Source organism: Sinocyclocheilus grahami, unplaced genomic scaffold (genome assembly GCF_001515645.1).
Source record: "Sinocyclocheilus grahami isolate Dianchi unplaced genomic scaffold, SAMN03320097.WGS_v1.1 scaffold1580.1, whole genome shotgun sequence".
NCBI classification, from domain to species: domain Eukaryota; kingdom Metazoa; phylum Chordata; class Actinopteri; order Cypriniformes; family Cyprinidae; genus Sinocyclocheilus; species Sinocyclocheilus grahami.
This window is the reverse complement of record NW_015506759.1, coordinates 170,575-191,777: the sequence shown is the minus strand read 5'-3', so window position 1 is coordinate 191,777 and position 21,203 is coordinate 170,575. Positions and strand designations below refer to the sequence as shown.

General features: G+C 37.7%; 4 protein-coding genes across 4 annotated transcripts in view; 2 read left to right on the top strand and 2 right to left on the bottom strand.

Moving 5' to 3' along the window:
- Nucleotides 1–2,939: 2,939 nt before the first annotated feature.
- Nucleotides 2,940–4,873, bottom strand: LOC107571332 (SLAM family member 5-like; the record flags this gene model as incomplete). The annotated part of the gene is made up of 3 exons (XM_016257648.1): nt 4,798–4,873; nt 3,385–3,720; nt 2,940–3,233 (listed from the first exon to the last, which is right to left on the bottom strand). Coding segments are annotated over exons 1-3 (706 nt in total), but the record flags the coding sequence as incomplete, so codon positions are not given.
- A 1,861-nt stretch (nt 4,874–6,734) lies between these two features.
- LOC107571331 (SLAM family member 5-like) lies at nt 6,735–8,945 on the bottom strand. Its single transcript, XM_016257647.1, has 6 exons — nt 8,897–8,945; nt 8,113–8,448; nt 7,247–7,534; nt 7,013–7,123; nt 6,859–6,920; nt 6,735–6,794 (listed from the first exon to the last, which is right to left on the bottom strand). The coding sequence occupies exons 1-6, from the start codon at nt 8,943–8,945 to the stop codon at nt 6,735–6,737; spliced, it is 906 nt and encodes a 301-aa protein (XP_016113133.1).
- Nucleotides 8,946–13,289: 4,344 nt separating this feature from the next.
- LOC107571330 (uncharacterized) lies at nt 13,290–19,114 on the top strand. The gene is made up of 4 exons (XM_016257646.1): nt 13,290–13,413; nt 14,829–15,149; nt 18,321–18,644; nt 18,975–19,114. The coding sequence occupies exons 1-4, from the start codon at nt 13,362–13,364 to the stop codon at nt 19,112–19,114; spliced, it is 837 nt and encodes a 278-aa protein (XP_016113132.1). The 5' UTR covers nt 13,290–13,361.
- Nucleotides 19,115–20,319: 1,205 nt separating this feature from the next.
- Nucleotides 20,320–21,203, top strand: part of LOC107571329 (uncharacterized) — a 15,042-nt gene continuing 14,158 nt past the window's right edge. Inside the window, exon 1 of the mRNA XM_016257645.1 lies at nt 20,320–20,368. Coding sequence (XP_016113131.1) covers nt 20,320–20,368 — 49 coding nt within the window. The remainder of the gene's footprint in view (nt 20,369–21,203) is intronic.

Sequence of the window (21,203 nt, the reverse complement as noted above, 5' to 3'; positions counted from 1 at the left end):
ATGTAATGTGAATGTCGTACAGTCTTGCTCGAGACTAAAAAAAACTAGTTGAAAACGTACTGAGGGAAGGGACGCTGTTTCTCAAGTGCTTTCCGGGAGCGCGATTCGAGACGGAGTGAAACACGGACAAATGCGTTTCATTCATTTGTTCATAATCACTCATACCCCACTCCACCACCCCAAACCCAACCCCCGCCCCACCGACACAGTTTTGCGTAGGGCCCTCAGAAATCTACGATCGGCACTGTGCTTAGGAGACATTCTTGTCTACTTCTGCTCCAGCAGTGAAACAATGGATGACTGTTCACAGCTCACTCAAGGCGGGTCTCAGGTAAAACACCAGTGTCAATCAACAGTCGTGGGAGGGGCCTGGGTCTGTGTGACATCACACAGCCAAGAATCTGATAATGGCTTGATTTGACAAAGGGGATTTTATTTATAGAGATAAAAAATAAAAAAAAACACTGGGTGGATTTTTATCATTATAGGGTGGATGTGTGCAAACACTGCCAACATTTATGTTCGAACTACATGTAAAAGTGAATTTTGCATCCGATGACCCCTTTAATATTATTGTTGAAGATGTTATATTTTATTTTGAACACCAGATGGCGCTCTACGCTGTAAGAAAAAACACTTTCTATTAAAACAACTCCTGCTGTTAGATTTAACTACACCATTGAGTGGCGAAAAATAGCTCTTTGTACATTAATAACTGTTCATTTATAGTGCTATGTTCATTATTACATTCAACAACAACTGTGAACATTTGTCGTCGATTTCGCAAATCCTGTCGGCAAATGTGAAAATAGGGGCTAAAAGCGTGGAGTGTGAACTTGGCATAACCTCCTGTCGCCGATCCATCGTGCAATGTGAACACAGCAGCAACTGAATGCTACCCCAGATAGTGATCCGACGACTTTAAAAATCGTGAAGTGTGAACTCTGCATTACTGCTCAGGAGTTGTTCCACCAGCAACAGCAAAATGCAGTATAAATGAAAGTGAGTAAAAATGGTTTAAGATGTTGAAAACTGCGTTTCTATTGAATTTTGGTGTATTTGTTTTTGTGTTTTACCTTTGGACATCAGTGTTGTTATGCTACTGAAGAAATTAATTCTGATAGCAGTGTTTCTCCTTTTAGTTAGTTAGCCGACTTTTAATATTACAATTATTATTAACCACACATTTGCATAATACCATAGATTTTACAACAGTGAGTAATATATTGAATGTATTCTTAAAATGATTCTAAGGCATTGTCAGACAAAGAAAAAGGATCTTTATAAAAATAGGATGTGATATCGACAAGAATAGGTCTTCTGCTAACTCTGCTAATGCTGAAACTGAAACTTGCACTGCGTATCAATGTATGAAGGTTCCGTGAATATAAATCTTAATACTAATACAATAGTCTCAAACTATAAGTTTGTCACAAGAGTTTCCTATTAAAAATGATCACATTAAAACATACTTAAAAAAGATTAAAGTTTGATCATCTTCTCATGCTGGCAGGCACATACTCTTCTACTTCATCCTCCTCTTCAACTTCCTGGAAAAAAGGTTGTATAATATAATATAATAATATATAATAAATCATTTAAAATAAAGAACAACAAATATCAATGGTTTGGGAAAATTAAATAATGAAATGTGGTAACAATAAATATGAATAATAAAGATGTATAGGAAAACTGAAAATGCAGACATAACATAAATATGGCCAATAATATATTAATATTAGCATGAAGTGAATAATTTCCTGAATGAATTTATGCCATAGAGTAGTTTGATACAGTTTCTTTCTCCCTTTAAAAGTTTATTTATTGTCATTTCTTTTAAACAATTTTATGGTTAGTTGTATTTTATTCATTTTCCCTGCTGTCTGCGACACCTTTAAAACATTTTTATTCAGTTGTTATAATATTCTAGTGTTTTAGTGTCTCAGTTGCTTTACAAATGCATTCCAGTTCAAAATATGAAAGTAAATTAATCTGACTCCTTTTATTTACAGATAGACTCTTAAAGCCACAATAATAAAAAAAAAATAATAATAAATAAATCAACTAGACTTGAATGTCAGCGATACACATTTAACAGTAAAATGGCTTCTTCTGGAGCTACACTGAAGAAAGTAAATAGCTGTTAGTCTTTTATATTACTATGTGATATGTTATGTAACCAGATCATTATACAGACAAAAACACAAGCGCACACTGACATACATCTGACACACTGCTGAAACGATACAGAGACACACAACATGATCTTTCCAATTTATGTGCATTTCTTTCTTAGAACGTTGGCTCATGTATCATAACGACACGAGTGATCTCATCTTCACAAATCTGAACTGTTTGAACAACAGTAATGGATTATAACTCAAATAGATGGATAAATAATGGGCAAATCTCAACTAGATCGTTTTTTACAGTAGGTTATTTTAGGGCTGTCAAAGTTGGATCATTAATGCACACAATTAATTAGATATATTTAATAAAGCAATTTTAAAATTGCATTAACATATGTGTGACATTATAACTTTTTCCCGCTAGCAGAGTAAAATGGTAAAAACAGAATCAGTTTTTGCACGTGACATGAATAAAGAGAGCTGCCCAGGGCAGATCATTGCAAAAACCACTAACCACACACATTATTTAGAAACTGAATGGTGTTACATTCATGAATTATATTGAATTATAATGAGTTATCAATTGATTAAAATCAGTAGGTTTCATTTGCCTTCTTGACCAGTTTTTCTAAATTTTCAGCAGATGCAGAAGATCCCAAATCCAGCGACAATCAACGGAGATCCAGCAGCAACAACAGAGACCAACACTGTCATATACATTGATGTAAGTTATTGAGTCTGATCCACAACAATAGACAGAGGTCAGCTCAATTAATAAACTATTCATTCATAATATCACCATTACCATACCTGTACACGAGTAACAGAGTTGACTGATGTCCAGATGTTGAGTCTGGTTGCTGATGGGATTGTTGAGCACACAGCTGTAGCTGTTTTTATCCTGATATTCCACCTCCAGAGGTAGAGAGAGACTGATGCTGAGATCAGACACACTGATGCTGGACAATAAACTGTTTCCTTTGTACCAGGAGAGAGTCACATGACTCACATTCACCACTGAACACACAAATGAACAATATGATGACGATGAGGAGGAGGAGGACGAAGAACAGTCTCTTCTTATGACAGGTACAGGCAGATGAGCTGAATACATAAGAATATAAACAGAAATACGGATAAAAATAAACCATTTCATTTTTATTTTTTTTATGGTTTAGTGTGTTTTTATACAATCTGTCACATTGAGCTATAAAACAAGAATATGTGAATGGCAGGACAAATGTTCTCTACTCACCATAAACAGCAACACTGAATATTTTTGATGACAGTTTCGCTCCCCTTATCTGTTGTTCATAGAGTCCAGCATGTTCAGATGTGATGTTTGTGATTGTCAGAGATCCAGTCTTATCATCCAGCTTCAGTCTGTCTCTGAATCTCCCATCAGGAACATCAAATGTTGAGAAGATTTGTTTCTCATCGCTGATTTCACCTATAAGAGACTTTTCAGCTCCATATTTCCATGCTATTTCATCGTCTTCATGTAATTCAGTAACATTAGTTTTTAAAGTGACAGAATCTCCCTCCATCACTGACACTGACTGTATTTCATTTGTTTCTGCACCAAACGCACCTGATGAACATAAATGGGTTTGTAAAGTTCCTGATGGTTAACAAATCCTGAAATAAGCTGTTATTATAATTTACAGATGAACTAAAAAAACATTACAACAGCAGCAGAGGGACAAAATGAAAGGTACGTCTCGTACTGTATGAAAAATAGGTTTGTCTTACCCCTTGATTTTTAAATTGTTTTAAAGTTATCTGCAGTGGAGCAAAATCAATGTGTAAACTTACACAGTTTAATTGTGCTGAATATTTTTAATATGTAGTAAATGAGACACTTAAATCAGCATAATGTCATTGTAAAATTCCAAAAAATGTAAGTAGATCTAATAATAATGATGATTTATTTGGTACAGACAGTAGCAGATGAAAATAGTCTAATTCTTAACAAAAGCTGCAGCTCAAAAAACTGAAACCATAACATTGTTTTTATAACTTACCAATCTGACAGCACCAGCACAAACAGAACAAAGCAAATATGTGAAACATTTTCTTCAGTGGTTCAGTGACTGATCTAAGAATACTATCCTCTAAAAACACTCAAGCTATTTGTGAATCCTCCCACTACAGTGTTGGACCCTCCTCGTTCACACTCTGCATATGCATATTATATAATGTTATCTGGCCCTTAGGAGTTTAGCTGTTCTTAATGGGTGAAAATATTTTTATCATTTAACATAAGCCTACTTTTTGTAAGGTAGTTGCTTGACTGTGTTAAATGGCTAAACGTATAAGGATATTGTGTGAACTGTGGATAAACTACATTTCATGGTCAAATTGAACAAAAGTCTTGTGATTTTTAAATGGTTGTGTATATTATACAGTTCTTAATGTTAGTGAATGGAAAAATCAAAAGTATAAAGTTAAAACTGTCTGCCCTCGCACACTTTCGCTTTTACTGAGGTTCATCTTCTGAGTCAAACTGAAAGCTGCTATCTTTAAAATGGGCCATGTGTGAGTGAGTCCGTTAAATGCATCAACCAGACACTGATATATTTCACATAGTAATGGACGAGTCAAACTGTAAATGTTACAAAAAAAGCAAAAGTAATACATTAAGTTTCTATACAAATGTGGCTGTCACCTGCAAATTTCAAAAGCTCATTCAGTTGTACAGTGCAGTTGTCATTCCCATAAAATGACAGCAGTACTGGGTACATGGTCTGTTTTTACTTGGCTATGCCATTTTTAGACACTGTAATCTATGTTTATTTGAGTTGGTTATTGTTCAAACAGGCGCCAGGAGGCAGGACGATGATCAAGCAGACCTATCTTTATTTTGTGCATTCAGTATGTATTTATAGCGCACCCTATCGGTAAGAGTAGTGCTTTTATTAGAGATGTGATTTTCTGCATTGGCCACCAGGAGGAGGATGATGCGCTTGTGCTACTTTTGCTAACAACAGAACAAACCGTGTGTGATACTATACAGTGCACTCGATATTCCATTATATTTTGTAAAAAGAATAAAACAGGAACAGTAAATGACAGGTAAATGACAGAAGGTGTGTAGCCTTTGTGCACAGCCAGCCTTGTACTCTTCTAGGTTCAAAAAACTGTCATCCATAAAATGCGTTGCACAAATTCAAACATCTGGGTTGTGCTGTTCTGTTGTAAATAAATCTTAACCAATGATTCCTAATTGCATCTCCTTCCAGAAGGCCAAATAAAGTGCTTTTGTTTTCGCACTGAAACACACAGCGTCTCACTGACATGGCTGCATCAACACTACTGCGGTTCCTGTAACCAAGCCTTCTTTCTTTGCGTGCACATTTCGGCGGCATTATGCTAATGTTTTCACATAGTGATGTAGACATGTGGGGGCGTGTTAGAACGAGCCGAAGGTTGACTCTTCACTTTTATAAAGAATATCTCTTTGGATTTGAGACTTTAGTCTTTGCAACTTTACAGATCTTCTTTATGCACCAAGAGCTTGTAACAATCCAAAGAGAAAGGAAAAATTGAAATCGCATCATATGACCCCTTTAAAATAACATTTTAGACATTACAGTAACACCAAAGATATGATACAGACAAAACAGTGACATCGTGGAAGAGAATGAATGTGAATGAAAAGGTGAGGTATTATCCAGTATGAGATCTAACAGAAAAAATCCAGTAGATACAGTATTTGATCATCGCTTTTTGGGGACATTTTCATACACAGCGTCAGTCTTTGATTTCTGTAAGGAAACACAAAATCAATCAATCAATCAGGAACCTTGCTGATGTAACAGAACTACTTTATAATTGACTTAAGTAGGACTACTTGTAAAATCCTCAGAAGAACACAATTTTTCCATCAATTTTTGTTGATCTTGTACATTAAGATGATTTTTAATGTGCAACAACATATGCTAACATGGACCAGCATAAGGATATGACATCAAAAATCTTCATCACAAATTCTGAAGGTTTCTTACAACAGCAAAATGGCTTTGAATTATTTTCTTTCACACAAAAGCAACAGCAAAGATACTTGCTTGCAGCACGTCTACAAATCAACCAATGACTGCTAAAGCTGCATTTCACCTCAGATGATCATGAACCGCAGAGCAGCTGCAGCTCGTTGTCAAAGCACAGGTTAACAGCTTTGTGTTCTACTTTCTTTACAATGCAAATCTAAAACAGACTTTGTAAGGGATATTTCAGGATAAAAAACCAATGTATTTATAGATAGAACTGTTTAGATATTTTTTTAAACAAACCGCGATTTAAATGAGTAGGCCACAGATACATCAGGAGCTGTCTTTGTAGTGGATTTACATGTAGGATACAATACATAACACCTAATTTATGATATGTTCAATAAAATCACCTTACCGTCAGACAGCAGCAGGTCAAAATTTATAAACGGACTGTCCATAAACTAAAGATGCATAATGAGGCAATTACACAACTTCACTGATTATAATGGAAAAACTGCAACATGGAAAAACTTACACTGAGGAACAAAGTACACAGGCTTAGTGTAGATAGCACGAAAAAAAACTTTCTTAAACTGTCCTTTTGATGTGCTTTCTACTGCAGGTAACGGTCAGGCCAATAGTCCACCCACGTCTGTTCACTGATCATCTGATGCTGCAAACTTCAATCAGATTGACTGCAACACATCTTTTTGCAACACAGTCATGAATGATCTTACCGTTTTTCGTGTTGTTGGTTTACACAAAGCTGAATCAGTTCTGTCTTCCTCTTGGGTCTGGGCTGCATTAACAATAATACAGACATGTTAAAATGACAGTTGTATCAAAATTTGTGTCTTAAAGATAAATATTCATGCAGCTTGTTCTCCTTACCTGTTTTTCTACATTTCCTGCAGATGCAGCAGATCACGACTGAAACTACAATTAACAGAGATCCAGCAGCAGAAGGAATCAGCACTATGTAAAATAAAGGTAAGCCCTGATCTGTAATTGACAAAGTGAAACATTAGTGTCAGTAAATCTGTCTGATCTACAAGAAACACTGAAATATCATCACTGTATAACTAAGAGATACTCTTAATCACATTAATATCAACACCAACATACCTGGGCATGGCTGACAGAGTTCAGTAATGTTGAGGTGTTGAGTCTGGTTGCTGATGGGATTGTTGAGCACACAGCTGTAGCTGTTTTTCTCCTGATATTCCACCTCCAGAGGTAGAGAGAGACTGATGCTGAGATCAGACACACTGATGCTGGACAATAAACTGTTTCCTTTGTACCAGGAGAGAGTCACATGACCCACATTCACCACTGAACACACCAATGAACAATATGATGATGATGATGATGATGAAGAGCAATCTCTGGTAATGTTAGGAGTGGGCAGATGAGCTGAAAAATATGAGCGAAGAAAAAAAAATTCTAAATCTAAAAATCAGACTGATGCTGAGATCAGACACACTGATGCTGGACAATAAACTGTTTCCTTTGTACCAGGAGAGAGTCACATGACTCACATTCACCACTGAACACACCAATGAACAATATGATGATGATGAAGAAGAGCAATCTCTGGTAATGTTAGGAGTGGGCAGATGAGCTGAAAAACATGAGTGAAGAAAAAAAAAATCTAAATCTAAAAATCTGTTTTATTTTCGGTGTAGTGTGTTGACGGTCTGTGAGTGTTATATTTTAGGCATAATGTTGATTACCACAAAATGTATTTCCATTTGTCCTGCAGAAAAGCAAAAATCTGGGTTACAGTGAGGCACTGAATAGGGGGTGATTCGTAAATGTTAAAATACAAACTGTTTCAACAGTAGCTACAGTAAACCTGTTTTGAGTAAAATTGTATATAATTGTACAACGTATTTGCCCCGACTAATTATTTTGTGTTAATCAACATTGTCACAAATGTTAATTGAGTTTATCTTCTATATATATATGTGATGGACAAGATCTCTACCTACCATAGACAGAAACACTAAATGTTTTTGATGTCAGTTTTGCTCCATTTATCTCTAGTTCATAGAGTCCAGCGTGTTCAGATGAGATGTTCTTGAGAGTCAGAGATCCAGTTTGATGATCCAGCTTCAGTCTGTCTCTGAATCTCTCATCAGTAACATCAAATGTTGAGAAAATTCGTTTCTCATTGCTGATTTTAAATATGAGAGACTTTTCAGCGCCAAATTTCCACAGTATGTCATCGTCGTATTGTATTTTAGTTACACCAGTCTGTAAAGTGACAGAATCTCCCTCCATCACTGACACTGACTGTATTTTATTTGTTTCAGCACCAAACATACCTGAAGAACATACAAGAACAGATTAAGACTTTTGTTGGTTTACTGAAAGCAGCTGTAGTTTGAAATTAAACATTATTTGCTTTTTGAATAATCAAAAAGTTACTCCAGAATAATTTTTCTTTTTTTTCTTTTTTCTTTATTTGAGATGGCTATTTGTGTTTCTATGTCCAGTAACAATCCTTGAAATTACTATATATATAAAAAAAAATGTGAAAAGCACCTCACTTTCTGAGCCTACTAAGTTTATTCACCATATAAATGTGCCTTTACTCTTCCTGGCTTGTAAATGCATCAATTTCTTTGATGTTTTCAGACCTGTAAATCACAATCCAAAGTAGATCTTAATATATTATCTTGCTTTGATCTATCTGACAGCAAATTAAAACTAACAGTAGCTTGTTACGCTGTTCTAAATGATTAAGCTAGAAAAAATGCTTGTATAACTTACCAGTCAGACTCCACCAGCACAAAGAGAACAAAATAAACATGTGAAACATTTTCTTCAGTTGTTCAGTGAAAAGTCTGAACTAAGAAGTCTATCTGCTGATAACAGTCAGACTGGTGTGAATCCTCCCACGACAGAGTTTGACCCTCCTAGTTCTCATGATCTGAACGTATGTTATTTAGTTACATAAAAAATCTTCTTCTGGCTCTTATTAAGACTTTAACTATTTAAATAGTGGATTTTTTTTCTTTTCATATCCTTTAACATTAATAATATAGTTGTCTGATGTTATGTAATGTTAATTAAATATGTAAATGTAGAAGAACATTGTGTGAATCTTGTATAATTAAAATGTAGAAATTCACTTTTTATGATAATTTATTTGAATTATCTATATATCGATGAGTGTATGTATGGAAGAACAAAACAGAAAAAAAGTTAAATCAATTTGCAGTCTCTCATTGCCAGTCTTACTGAGGTGTGACACAAGCAGCTCATCTTCTGAGTCAAACTGAAACCTACTGTGGTCGGTTTTCTTCAGAAACGTGGTTTGATCTGCCGGGTGGACAAATGTCTTGTATGTGGACATTTGTTTGATGTGTGTTTAGCTTGTAGGTGAAGGGCTTGCTGTTATGAACCTCACAGTCTGACTTCCTCTCTACATAGAACTGATTTGCAGTGAAATGAAGTACTGAATCAGTCCATCAAAACAAAAAACAGTCAAAGAAGAGTCATTGGTAAGAGGTCAAACTGGATTCTTACCCATCATACATCATTGATAAACTACACAGATTGACAGCTAAACACAACATTAAATACACTGAAAATAAGTTCCTCTTCAGGAACTCGAGCTGCGTCGGAAAACGCTAGGGGAACGCCTCCTGTGACCACGCGCTGAATCACATGTGAAATCAGTCCAATAGCTGAGCGGGACGTCACGGGCGGGTGACGTCATGACCAGGAAGCTATAAAAGCACGTGCGGCGGAGCCAACGTCAGCTTTCTGTCATTCAGCGAAGCGCTCTGTGTGTGTCAGTCATATTTATTGTTGTCTGTCAATTGTGAAAAGTCTATAAGCGCCAGCTATGTCTAAGCTCATGCAAAGACAAAGCATTTCAAGGGTGAGAGCAAGCCACGTTATAGGTTGTGTGTTCCTCCCTGCCCACGTTATATCACGAGTGGGGGTACACACAGCCTGTTCGTGGTTTGCTTGGGAGCGAAGCACAGTTGTTGCTGCCTTGCTTCGCTCTCAGAGGGCTCTCTTTGAGGAGGGAGCCTTCACTAGCGTTCCTCACGGTGCCGGCCCTGCTTTCGCCGAGGCGGAGTGGCGGCTGTGCTCGTGGGTTTCGCGTATGGATCTGCTTCCTAATCACCAGATCCGGTGTCCCGTGTGGTGATTAGGAAGCAGTGGGTCCCGAGCAGGCTCTGGTATTAGAACAAGAAGTAGTTACTCTCTTAAAGAAGGAGGCCATCGAGGTGGTCCCTCCACACGAGACAGACTCCGGGTTCTACAGCCGGTTCTTCATTGTTCCGAAGAAGGATAGGGGGTTGCATCCTATTTTAGATCTGCGCCTATTGAACCGCTCAGTCATGCGACTGAAATTCAACACACTCGTACTCAAACAGCTCGTGTCTCAGACCAAATCCAAAGACTGATGTGTCACGATCAATCTAAAAGATGCACATATCTCCATGCTTCCTCATCATAGGAAGTTCCTGAGGTTTGCTTTTGAGGGCAAAAGCCTACCAATACTGGTTTCTTCCTTTGGCCTTGCACTCTCACCCCACACTTTCACGACTCAACCACATCAACGATTGGTTGATATTAGCTCAGTCAGAGCGGATGGCGGTTCGACATTGAGATGACGTTCTCGCTCACACGAAAGAGCTGGGGTTAAGACTTAACGCCAAGAAAAGTGTGCTTTCTCCAGTACAGAGAACAACTTATCTGGGCGTGGTGCGGGATTCGACCAGGTTGCAGGCACGTATGTCTCCTGCTCGGATTGAGTCGATCCTCACCTCAGTCGCAAGAGTAAGAGAAGGCCGGTCACTCACTGTCAAGCAGTTCCAGACTGCTTGGGCTGATGACAGCTGCGTTCAACGTGATAACTCTTGGCCTGCTGTACATGAGACCCCTACAGTGGTGGCACAAGAACAAGGGGTTATCGCCGAGGGGAAACCCGCTTTGCATGCTCAAGGTCATGTGGAGGTGCCTACGTGCCTTAGACATGTGGAGAAAAACTTTGGTTCTTGTCTAAGGGCCCGGTGCTGGGAGCTCCTTGTCGCCACGTACGCTAGCAACGGATGCATCCCTCACCAGTTCGGGTGCAGTCATGAGTGGCCACCCTGCCCCGCGGTCTGTGGAGTGGTCGCCATCTGACGTGGCATATCAATTGTCTGGAAAAGCAGATATGGAGAGTGTTTGGCCAGGCTCAGGTGGACCTGTTGCGACTCATATGATATCACACTGTCCCCTCTGGTTCTCTCTGACTCATCCAGCTCCACTGGGGCTGGATGCCATGGTACAGATGTGGGCGAGGCTTCGTCTGTACGCCTTTCCTCTGATTTTTCTGCTCCCGGGAGTTCTGGAGAGAGTGCGCTGGGACGGGGCCCGTCTGTTGTTAGTATCCCCGTTCTGGCCGGGCCGAGTTGGGTCTCAGGCCTCCAGAAGTTGGCCTTCGGGATGGCAGGCCCCGCCTACTTTAGCCACTCTGGGCTCTTCTGTTCTCTCGCCCTAGCTGTGCAGTCTTCCACACTAGGCAGAGATTTGGAAGTCTGGCGGCGTGGGCATTCTCCTTCCCCTAGCGTTTTCCGATGCAGCTCGAGTTCCTGAAGAGGAACGTCTCAGGTTACGTATGTAACCCTGGTTCCTCGAGGAAACGAGATGCTGCGTCTCGGTGCCAAACTTCCGGCATCCCTGCCAGCGCTTGCCTCATTTCTGAAGCTGACGCTGGCTCCGCCGCACATGCTTTTATACCTTCCTGGTCATGACGTCACCCGCCCGTGACGTCCTGCTAAGCTATTGGACTGATTTCATATGTGATTCAGAGCATGGTCACAGAAGGCATTCCCCTATCGTTTTCCGACGCAGCGTCTCGTTCCCTCGAGGAACCAGGGTTACATACGTAACCTGAGACGATTTGTTGTTGCTTTGTTAAAATGAGCATCACATTAAATAAAAGCTTAATATTTTACATGAATTTTCACAGTTGGCATAACTAACTGTGAATCTAGTTCCAGCATGCTTTGCTTGATACTGTGTTATAGGCTAACAAATGTTGAAATTAGTTATTTCATGTGCTTTTCAGTAAAGGTAAATACTTTTTAGTGTTTATTGTGATGTTATGCTGGTGATTTAAAAGTGTTTCAGATATGTTTTTGTGCTTGGGTTTAGTCCGTCTACAGCATTGACGTTATGGTTTTGAGTGTATACCAGACACTTTTTTTTTCAAGAAGAATATTTCTATAATGTCAATGAAGAAGGTTGCTAATTGCATCTTATACACAGAGAGAGTTTTACAAGCGCTTAGTACTAGAGGCTTTACTAGATGCTTGTCTTCCTCTCTTCTTAAGCTCTGTCTCCCTGAACAACCGAGATAAAAATCACCAAAAATCAATTGGCCAAAATCACACTACACACTAAATGTTACAGCCATTATTTAAATTTAACACAATATTACTGACTAACTAATAACAAACTAAGTTAAGCAGTGGTCTTTTGTGGTTACTTTTGTTTGTGTCTGTGAAAGCTGCTGAAAAAAAAAAACAATAGAAACATCAGAGAAAATTCTAATGGTTTCCACTACAAATACCTTTACAAACATTACAAACCATCAACTTTTAACCATTAAAACCATTAAAAAATGGTTTCCTGCAGTGTGTTTTGAGACATATTCTATTAGGATTTATTGGTTTTAACAAGCCACCAATAGACCGTGACCAATTACCAGTAGAGACCAACAGGGTCCATTACAGATTCCATTAAAACCAATACAAGTCCCATTATAACCAGTAAAACCATTACAAATTTTGTGATGTGTCTATTTTTTTTTTTCAGCAGGTCAAGCATTTTTATCCAGATAATATGTCCATAATAATGAAATGCCAAATTATACTGTACATATATTCATTTAAGAAATATAAAACTTCAACATTCAGAACAAAAAAAATTGATGAACACTAGCTATGAACAACAGTTATATACTTAGACCATCAAACATCATTTACACAGCACTTTACACAGACGATTTTTTTAATTTTTTTATGTAATGCAGATTAAAGACCGTGAAGAAACGTCTCTACGTCGTTCCTCTGTAGTGCAGGGAGCCTCCCAATTTAGCTTTTACCTCATCACGCTGCAGTGCACTTTCACTTTCACTCCCGAAAGGCCATATTGTTTAATAAACAGAAACAACAAATGCAAAGCACTTTACAAAAAGTAAAAGCTTTTTTTCGGAAACCTGGTGAAAATGGAGCTTCTCTATATTTCGCCCTTATTGCTCTGTTGTTTACTCGACCATGGTAAGACATAGGCTTTATATCTCTCTTTCGGTGTTTTGGCGATTTCAATTTGCGTTTAAAAGGTAAGGTTTTCAGTAAAAAAAAACAGTACCAAACATGCGTAGCATGCTTTGTGGGTCACAACTGAAGCTGTTAGACATGCAGAAATCTGAAATGTGGTAAAGCTATAGGCTGTACGTTTTTACGGAAATAACTCGACAGAATGTGTTACCAGCGTTACATTCCTGTGGTGTGATGATGTGAGGATTAACTAATCTCCAAACCTCCGCCATACTCCTAACACTACCCTTAATTAAGACCATACATAAAATTAACCATGGCTTTACTACAATAATAATAAAAAAACATGTTATTATAATTTAACCATTGTAACCACAAATTAATCATGGTTTTGCTACACTAACCATAGTTTAACCATGGTATGTGTAGTACAATTGTGGTTATACAAATGGTAATGAATCCGTCAATTTTCATAAAACTAAATGAAAACGTTATGTGTGAGATTTAATCAGCAGAACTTAAAACAATATTTGATTGCAAAGAACTTTTGTATGTTACAATTATACAAATTGTACAACAATTTTAGTATTAAATAAAAACATTTCATGCATAATGTGCAGCTATTTAGTATTCCTAATAAGTAATATTCATTATAAAGTTGAATATGAATACACACAATACATAAGCTCATAAGTTTACATACCCTTTCAAGTATGACAAAATAAGTAGGATTATATTGTGACTGATTTTGAGATCCATTTTGTCCACACTTATGGTACTTGAGGGACTCAAACTATTACAAAGAGTGAAAACATGCACTTATGCTCTAGACGGAAACACACAAAATAAGTGTAATTTATCCTGATCATTAAATTCAAAAAGGCTCTTAATGCATTGTTTATTTCATGAGCATCAGTAAATGTTTTCACCTTTTTAAATAGTTGTGTATGAGTACTTTAATCGTCCCCAGTGTGAAAAGATGGCTCTCATCTGGTTTATTTCTGTAAATTAAGTTGTTTTGTCTTGTGGGCTGTATGTAAACATCTCTTGCATGGAATAGCTTATTCGGGACACTACTAAATCAAAAATAACATGCAGTTTTTGGAATCCCTCTTACTTTGTTAAAATTAACATTGTGAATATTTTGCAAGGGTTATGTAAACTAAGCAGAACTGTGTGATTCAGGATGTGGTTTGTATGGTGGTCATCAAGCCACGTCCGTGAGGCTCATGTATGTTTGTCTGATGAGTGAATGTGTAAATCAATGATGTTCTTCTGCTGTTTATATGCATGTGTTACATGATAAATCCAGCCAGATCTCTCAACCTTCATGATCTATAGAAAAACATTTTCACTGCATTTTCCTGTGGTGTAATTTTATTTGACTTATAATTAACTGTTCATTTCTTCTTCAGGCGTGTTTGGTGAGTCAGTGTCAGGAATGGAGGGCGATCCAGTCACTCTACACACTGGTGTTGAAACAAACCAACAAGAAAAGATTAGGTGGTATTTTAAAGACAGTCGTATCGCTCAAATCAGTGGAGATCTCGGTTTAATCTGTACAGATGTTCAGTGTAAAGATGGCGATGAGAGATTTAGAAACAGACTGAAGCTGGATCATCAGACTGGATCTCTGACCATCACAAACACCAGAACCACAGACTCTGGACTTTATCAACTGAAGGTCATCAGCAGCAGTGGCTTCAGTGAAAAGATCTTCAATGTTACAATCTATGGTGAGTCATTTTGTTTAAAAGCAAGTCTTATACGTTGAAATCACATTATTCATGTGTTTATATCTACAAATATCATGACAGCAGTAGCTGTAGAGAAGCTACTGTATCATTGCATCTCTTTGAACCAACCACTGAACAAATCTGGCAATGGCATATATGTTACTAAGTCATCATCTGAGTCAAGAGCACATAATTGATCATTATTCAAGTAAAAAAAAATGTTTTCTTTGTGTTCAAAATGTTATTTCTGCTATACAGAACACAATTTTGACAGCCAAGCACTCTTTGCTGTCGTTACAACATAAAAATGTATCTTGTCATGGGAGAAGTATGCAGCAGATCCATTATATTTCTATTCATATCTTAAAGCTGCAGTGCTGGGGAAAGTTACTTTTAAAAGTAATGCATTACAATATTGCGTTACTCCCTCAAAAAGAATAGGACAGTTTTTTCCCAAGGCTGGCATATTTTTTCAATTGTTCTTAGTGGGAGTGCCACGTTTTTTAAAACACCAGAGCGTGCCGAGCGCTGAGCGTCTTATTCGGTCTGAGTGTTCCGGTGTTTTTTTCTTGGTGCTGAGAGTTGAAGAATGTTCAACTTTGGATAAAACACAGCGCTCATCACTGTCACTTTTTGGTCAGCTAACCAATCACAGTGGAGGAGGGGGCGGGACTAATACCGAGAAACCGTCACATCCTGCTTGTACTATGACTAAATAACAATCGAGAAGTTAATATTGCTTGTCTCCGAGGATTAATGTCTTTACCATATGAAAATGCCGGTCTACCATATCATTGTTATAAAAAATTATGCTTGGAGTAACATTTCATTCGCGATATGTCTGCCATTACTTTAGCGGATATTCCGTATCATAGTAACCACGGAACTCAATGGAAAAAAGGCTGCGTTTTCAGCTGGCTAAAAATGCTTTGGTGGACACACGGCCTTATAGTCCTCCTGATTGACAATGGGAGGATTCCATAATTGGTTCCGAGGCAGGGGATTTTGGGAAATGCAATCCGATTGGAAACAGTCAGAATGGTGATGGAGCACTCTGGTGGTGAGTGGGAGGAATGGCAGGGATCTGGTTTATAACAGTCATAACATCTGGAGAAAAATAGCAGACATTGGACAAAAATTAAGCTTTTTAGAGTGCATGTGTCAACCGCCTGTTTTCGCACACACTAAATAGAGTATACAAGGTGTGTCCAGAAAGTAATGAGAATATTAAAAAAAAAAAATGTTATTGAAAAATTGTATAATTAAACATGGTCTCCTTCAAAGTATGCACCTTGTGAGTGTGCACAACGCTCCCATCGATTTTTCCATTTTTTTATAGGATCCCTGGAAGTCATCAAGTGGGATGGCGTTCAGTGACTGAGTAGTGGCTCTTTGGACGTTATCCACACTACCAAAGTGGTGTGCTTTCAAACCATTATTCATCTTTGGGAATATGAAAAAGTTGCAAGGAGCCAAGTTGTGGCTGTAGGGTGGATGGGGAAGTACCGTGATGTGTTTTTCAGCCAATAACACTCTGACAGCCAAAGCACTGTGACTTGGTGCGTTGTGGTGGTGATGCAGATGATAGTGCTTCTCCATAAGCTTTTCCATAAGCTTTCCTCGCTTTTCCATAAGCTTTCCAGAAACAAAGTTTCTGATGCACTTTTACCCAATTTCACACACAATTTTATCACGTTCCACTGTTCCACTGAGGCACTTGAACAAGGTGTCACAAAAACGAATGTCTTGACTCTGACAGGGCTGAAATGCCTCTGATCAGTTTTCCAACGTATACCTGGCAGCCCACCCCATTGACCTTCAAACCCCAGCTTCTTCCTTCACAGACACCCTCTTGAGAATAGGAACTTCATTCTCATTACTTTCTGGACACACCTCATACTTTGAAAGGCTAGGCATTCGACCGTGTACATAGGCTAGCATCATGTAAAAAAATTAAGTATACTTTGTGCTTTAGTTCAGTAACCATAATGTTTACACCGCCTCTGCATTTTACTCCCAATTATTCTCAGCATGGTGACAGTAGAGGTTTCAGACAATGAGAAAACATCATCAGAAAAGAGATGTCACTATGAGAGGAAGGGAAAGTTACTTTGATTAAAGATTATAAGGCACATGAGATCATCTTTATGGATAATATTCATTATGAATTTGAGTATACAAATGCTTAGTTGTGTAAATGCACAGATTGGGTGGGGGGAGTAAAATTTGAAACAGGATGTGGTTTATATGATGTTCAGTTAGTTTCATAAGATCATTCGTGGCACTATTTTTGTCTGATGAGTGAATGTGTAAATCAATGATGTTCTTCTGCTGTTTGTTTGGATGTGTTATATTATGAATCCAGACAGATTTCTCTACCTACAAACTTTTTGGCTCATAATTATCTGTTAATTTCTTTTTCAGGTTTTTTTGCTGTTGGTAAAGATGGAGTGTTAGTGTTTGTGATGGAGGGAGATTCAGTCAGTTTTCAAACTAGTGTTAAAGCAAACCAACAAGGCAGAATTAGATGGTATTTTAATAGCACTCGCATCGCTGAAATCACTGGAGATGAGAGTAAGATCTGTACAGATGATCAGTGTGATGAGAGATTCAGAGACAGACTGAAGCTGGATCATCAGACTGGATCTCTGACCATCACAAACACCACAAACACAGATGTTGGACTTTATCACCTCAAGATCACTAGCATAAATAACGAGAGTGACAAGACCTTCATTTTTGCCATCCGTGGTGAGTCAATAAGCAAGTACATTTCTCTTGTGCATTTAAATCCCATCATTAATGTGTTTTTTTTCCTATTCTGTTGTATATTAATTCACATACAGCATATAGATAATTTATTCAAAAACACATTTACTGTTAAAGTGGAATTTGTAGATTTTCCATTGGTTAGTTGTTAGTCACTTACATCATCTCTGATCACCTTCTGTTATCATTTGTTTAAATCCACCTATACTAGTTCACCAGGAATCCAAACTGCACAGGATTTGATGTAAAATGTGATTGATAGTACAAGATGTGGATAGATGTTGCTTTTTAGACTTAAAGTCAAGAGAGTGTGTTTTATTGTTTTCATATCCACAGTTTTTATGCTGTGTGTCTTTCCCCCGAAAAAAATATCCTTCAGTCAGCTGTTGGTTTGCGTTTCAGGTGTTTCTGCTGCTGAACGAAATGAAACAAAGGCAGCGAAGGAGGGAGAATCTGTCACTTTACATCCTGGTAAAATAAAAAAAACAAATGATTGTATGATGTGGTATTTTAAAGACATTCTTATAGCTGAAATCACTGGAGATCCTAGTAAAACCTGTACAGATGATCAGAGTAAAGAGAGATACAGAGACAGACTGCAGCTGGATCATCAGACTGGATCTCTGACCATCACAAACACCAGAACCACAGACTCTGGAGATTACACACTACAGATCATCAGCAGCAGATTTAGCATCAGTAGAAGATTCATTGTTTCTATCACTAGTGAGTATAATTTAGTCATTCAGAGCAATTTTACAAAACAGTTTGAAATGCTTAAATCTTCTCAGTATATGATTCCAGCTTTGATCATCTGTTACCTTTACATACTTGTCAAACTGGCGGGTAGTCGTCACAATGAGTTTTATGTCACACTATGAATTTTAAAATGTTTGAGTGTATTGTTAAAAATAAAAGAATGCTAGTCAGTTTTTTTGTGAGAGTCACTGTTTTAGTTGCTGTCATTTATCAATAGTATACAATATCAAAATGATACAATATCAAAAGTTTTGGTAAAGTTGATTATTAGCCAATCTCTATAATGACTGTCTTCAGCTGTTCCAGCTCCAGGTCTGTCTTCAGCTGCTGCAGGAGGAATATGTGCTACTATTGTTGTTGTTCTGCTGGTGGCTGCAGTTGTTTTTGGGATTTACCGTTGGCACAGATCAAGACAGAGTGGCAAGTATTACAGCTGATTTTACAAAATGAAAATATTTATTGTGCACACAGAATCTTTTAAATATGTTAAGGTGTTTTTATGCTAATTTACAAAATTAAGTTTTGTTTTTTATTATTAATTATTATTTTTCAAACAGGAACCAGGGCGGTGCACAATCATGAACTAGAGGCCCTTAATCAGAATGGCAATACACAAAATGATGTTGCTTTTTTCTAGTGTTTACAAGAAGGCTTGACAATCCAACTGAGCCATCAATCAGATTACCAACAGAATATTTGTTTGCATGTAAATGTTATCTTGGCATATCAGATGTTTTGTTTACATTAATTTATTGCTTGCTGTGAACATGAGAATCTTTTCAAGAAAGGCATTTTTTTGCCAAATAGTCACATTGAAAAATGCAAGCACTCTTCATGTATATGTGCAAATGTTCACAATTTTAGCACTGGCATCTTGACGACACTATCACAGCCAACAGGGAATGTTTTCAAAACTTGAGCTAGAGAGGAACATTTATGTTGAAACACCATTATGTTGAGTTTTGAATGCTGGTGTTTTACACCTAATTTAACCAGCAAGCCTCTTTTGTTCTGCCAGCATTGTCAACTCTAAACTGACATTTTTAACAGGAACCTTTGAGAAATGGAACATTTCACAGTCCACGCTGATGTTTGATTGTTTGATTAACAAACATTTGTGGTTAGAAAGGTGGTTAAAATCCAGCAAAGGTTTATCCATGTAATTTCATCATTGTGTCCTTGATCAAACTATGAATCTCAGGAACTGCACTGAAAGACACTGTGGAGAGAAGCAGCTACACAATGCCAAATGTGCGTTTATGTAATGTGTTTTTATATTATGATTGTTACTGGCTGCTGCTGCTGCACAAGCTGTTTGCTGGTGTTTGCTGTTTACTTCCACTGAATGTCTTAATTGTTGGAATGTGCTGAAGTTTTTTGTTTTTGTGCTTTGTTTTAACAAAAGTGTTAAGTGCCATTTGATATGCTGATTAGGTATTTTACTGCCAAGTCTGTGCATTTCACATGAGGAGGAATATGGAGACCTGGGGGGCATTTAAGGTGAATGTTCACTACTTCACATTATCTGTTTTCTTCCATTTTCTTATTGTTCACAGTTTTTAAAGCACATTGAGCTGTTCTGTATTTTAGTGTAATTTTACCTTATTTAATGTTTGGTTTCCTGATGTCTTTGTATTGCAGAATGTCATCACTGTGTGATGGAAATGATCTCCTGCACTTGAACAAGAATAGTATGTGTGACTCCAGCTTAAATCTGTTTGTCTGAACAAAGGAAAAGAGCTCTAATTGTGCTACTCTTTCTTTCTCAGGTTTATCAGAGCTGTTTCCAGAGTCATCCGTTCAAAGAGCTCCTTAACTGCCTACTGACCTGAAGTGTGAGGTTCTTACAAGAGCAATTAGGAATGAGAATGTGACGTAACGCCGCGTTGAGTTCTGGGAAACTGCTTTGTTTATCCGCCATACTTGCAGGATAGCGCTGCCTTTCCGCTACTGAGTTTAGGGCAGTATTTGATTGTTTGTCGTGATTGTGAAAAATGTCACCGGTGTATGTCATTCATACTGCATCGATAATTGCAATAGTAACTCAGATCATCGTTCTGAGAGAAAACTGGACAATGCTATATGTTTTTTCGCCTTTTCTATGTATAAAAACACCAAGGAAGGAGGTCGCGGAGAAGACGCCGAATAGTAAATCTGTTAATGTCACTGATTAAACCCACTGACTCTCACTCAATAAAAGAATCACAGTGCAGTGTGTTTTTGAAAGTTTTGATTTGGTTGGTTTAATAGTTAACAACCTTTGCGAGCATGACTCACTCTCACTAGGCTTCTGAATTAGCAGAATTTGAACAGGGGACTTTCTAAAATGCTTAAAGTGGCTTAATGTACCAAGACAGTGATAAAGACAAAATTGTAAAGCATATACTATGTGCAGATATGCATATAAGATCAAAATGTGACCGCGACGTGTTTATTTAAGCATTTTCCTCTCATATAAAGAATGCACCGAGACAGTGATATTTAAAGACCACATTCTGTACACACATCTTACTAATAAATATGTGG

Bases quoted from the DNA above. Each gene is read 5' to 3' on its own strand.
- LOC107571331 (XM_016257647.1), bottom strand. From the start codon at position 8,945: ATGTTTCACATGTTTATTTTGTTCTCTTTGTGCTGGTGGAGTCTGACT. The intron at 7,535-8,112 runs GTAGGTAGAGAT...CATATTTTTCAG, and splicing joins ATTTAGTGTTTCTGTCTATG to CTCATCTGCCCACTCCTAAC. The intron at 6,921-7,012 runs GTAAGGAGAACA...TTGTTAATGCAG, and splicing joins CAGGAAATGTAGAAAAACAG to CCCAGACCCAAGAGGAAGAC.
- LOC107571330 (XM_016257646.1), top strand. From the start codon at position 13,362: ATGGAGCTTCTCTATATTTCGCCCTTATTGCTCTGTTGTTTACTCGAC. The intron at 15,150-18,320 runs GTGAGTCATTTT...TTTGCGTTTCAG, and splicing joins CTTCAATGTTACAATCTATG to GTGTTTCTGCTGCTGAACGA. The intron at 18,645-18,974 runs GTGAGTATAATT...GACTGTCTTCAG, and splicing joins ATTCATTGTTTCTATCACTA to CTGTTCCAGCTCCAGGTCTG.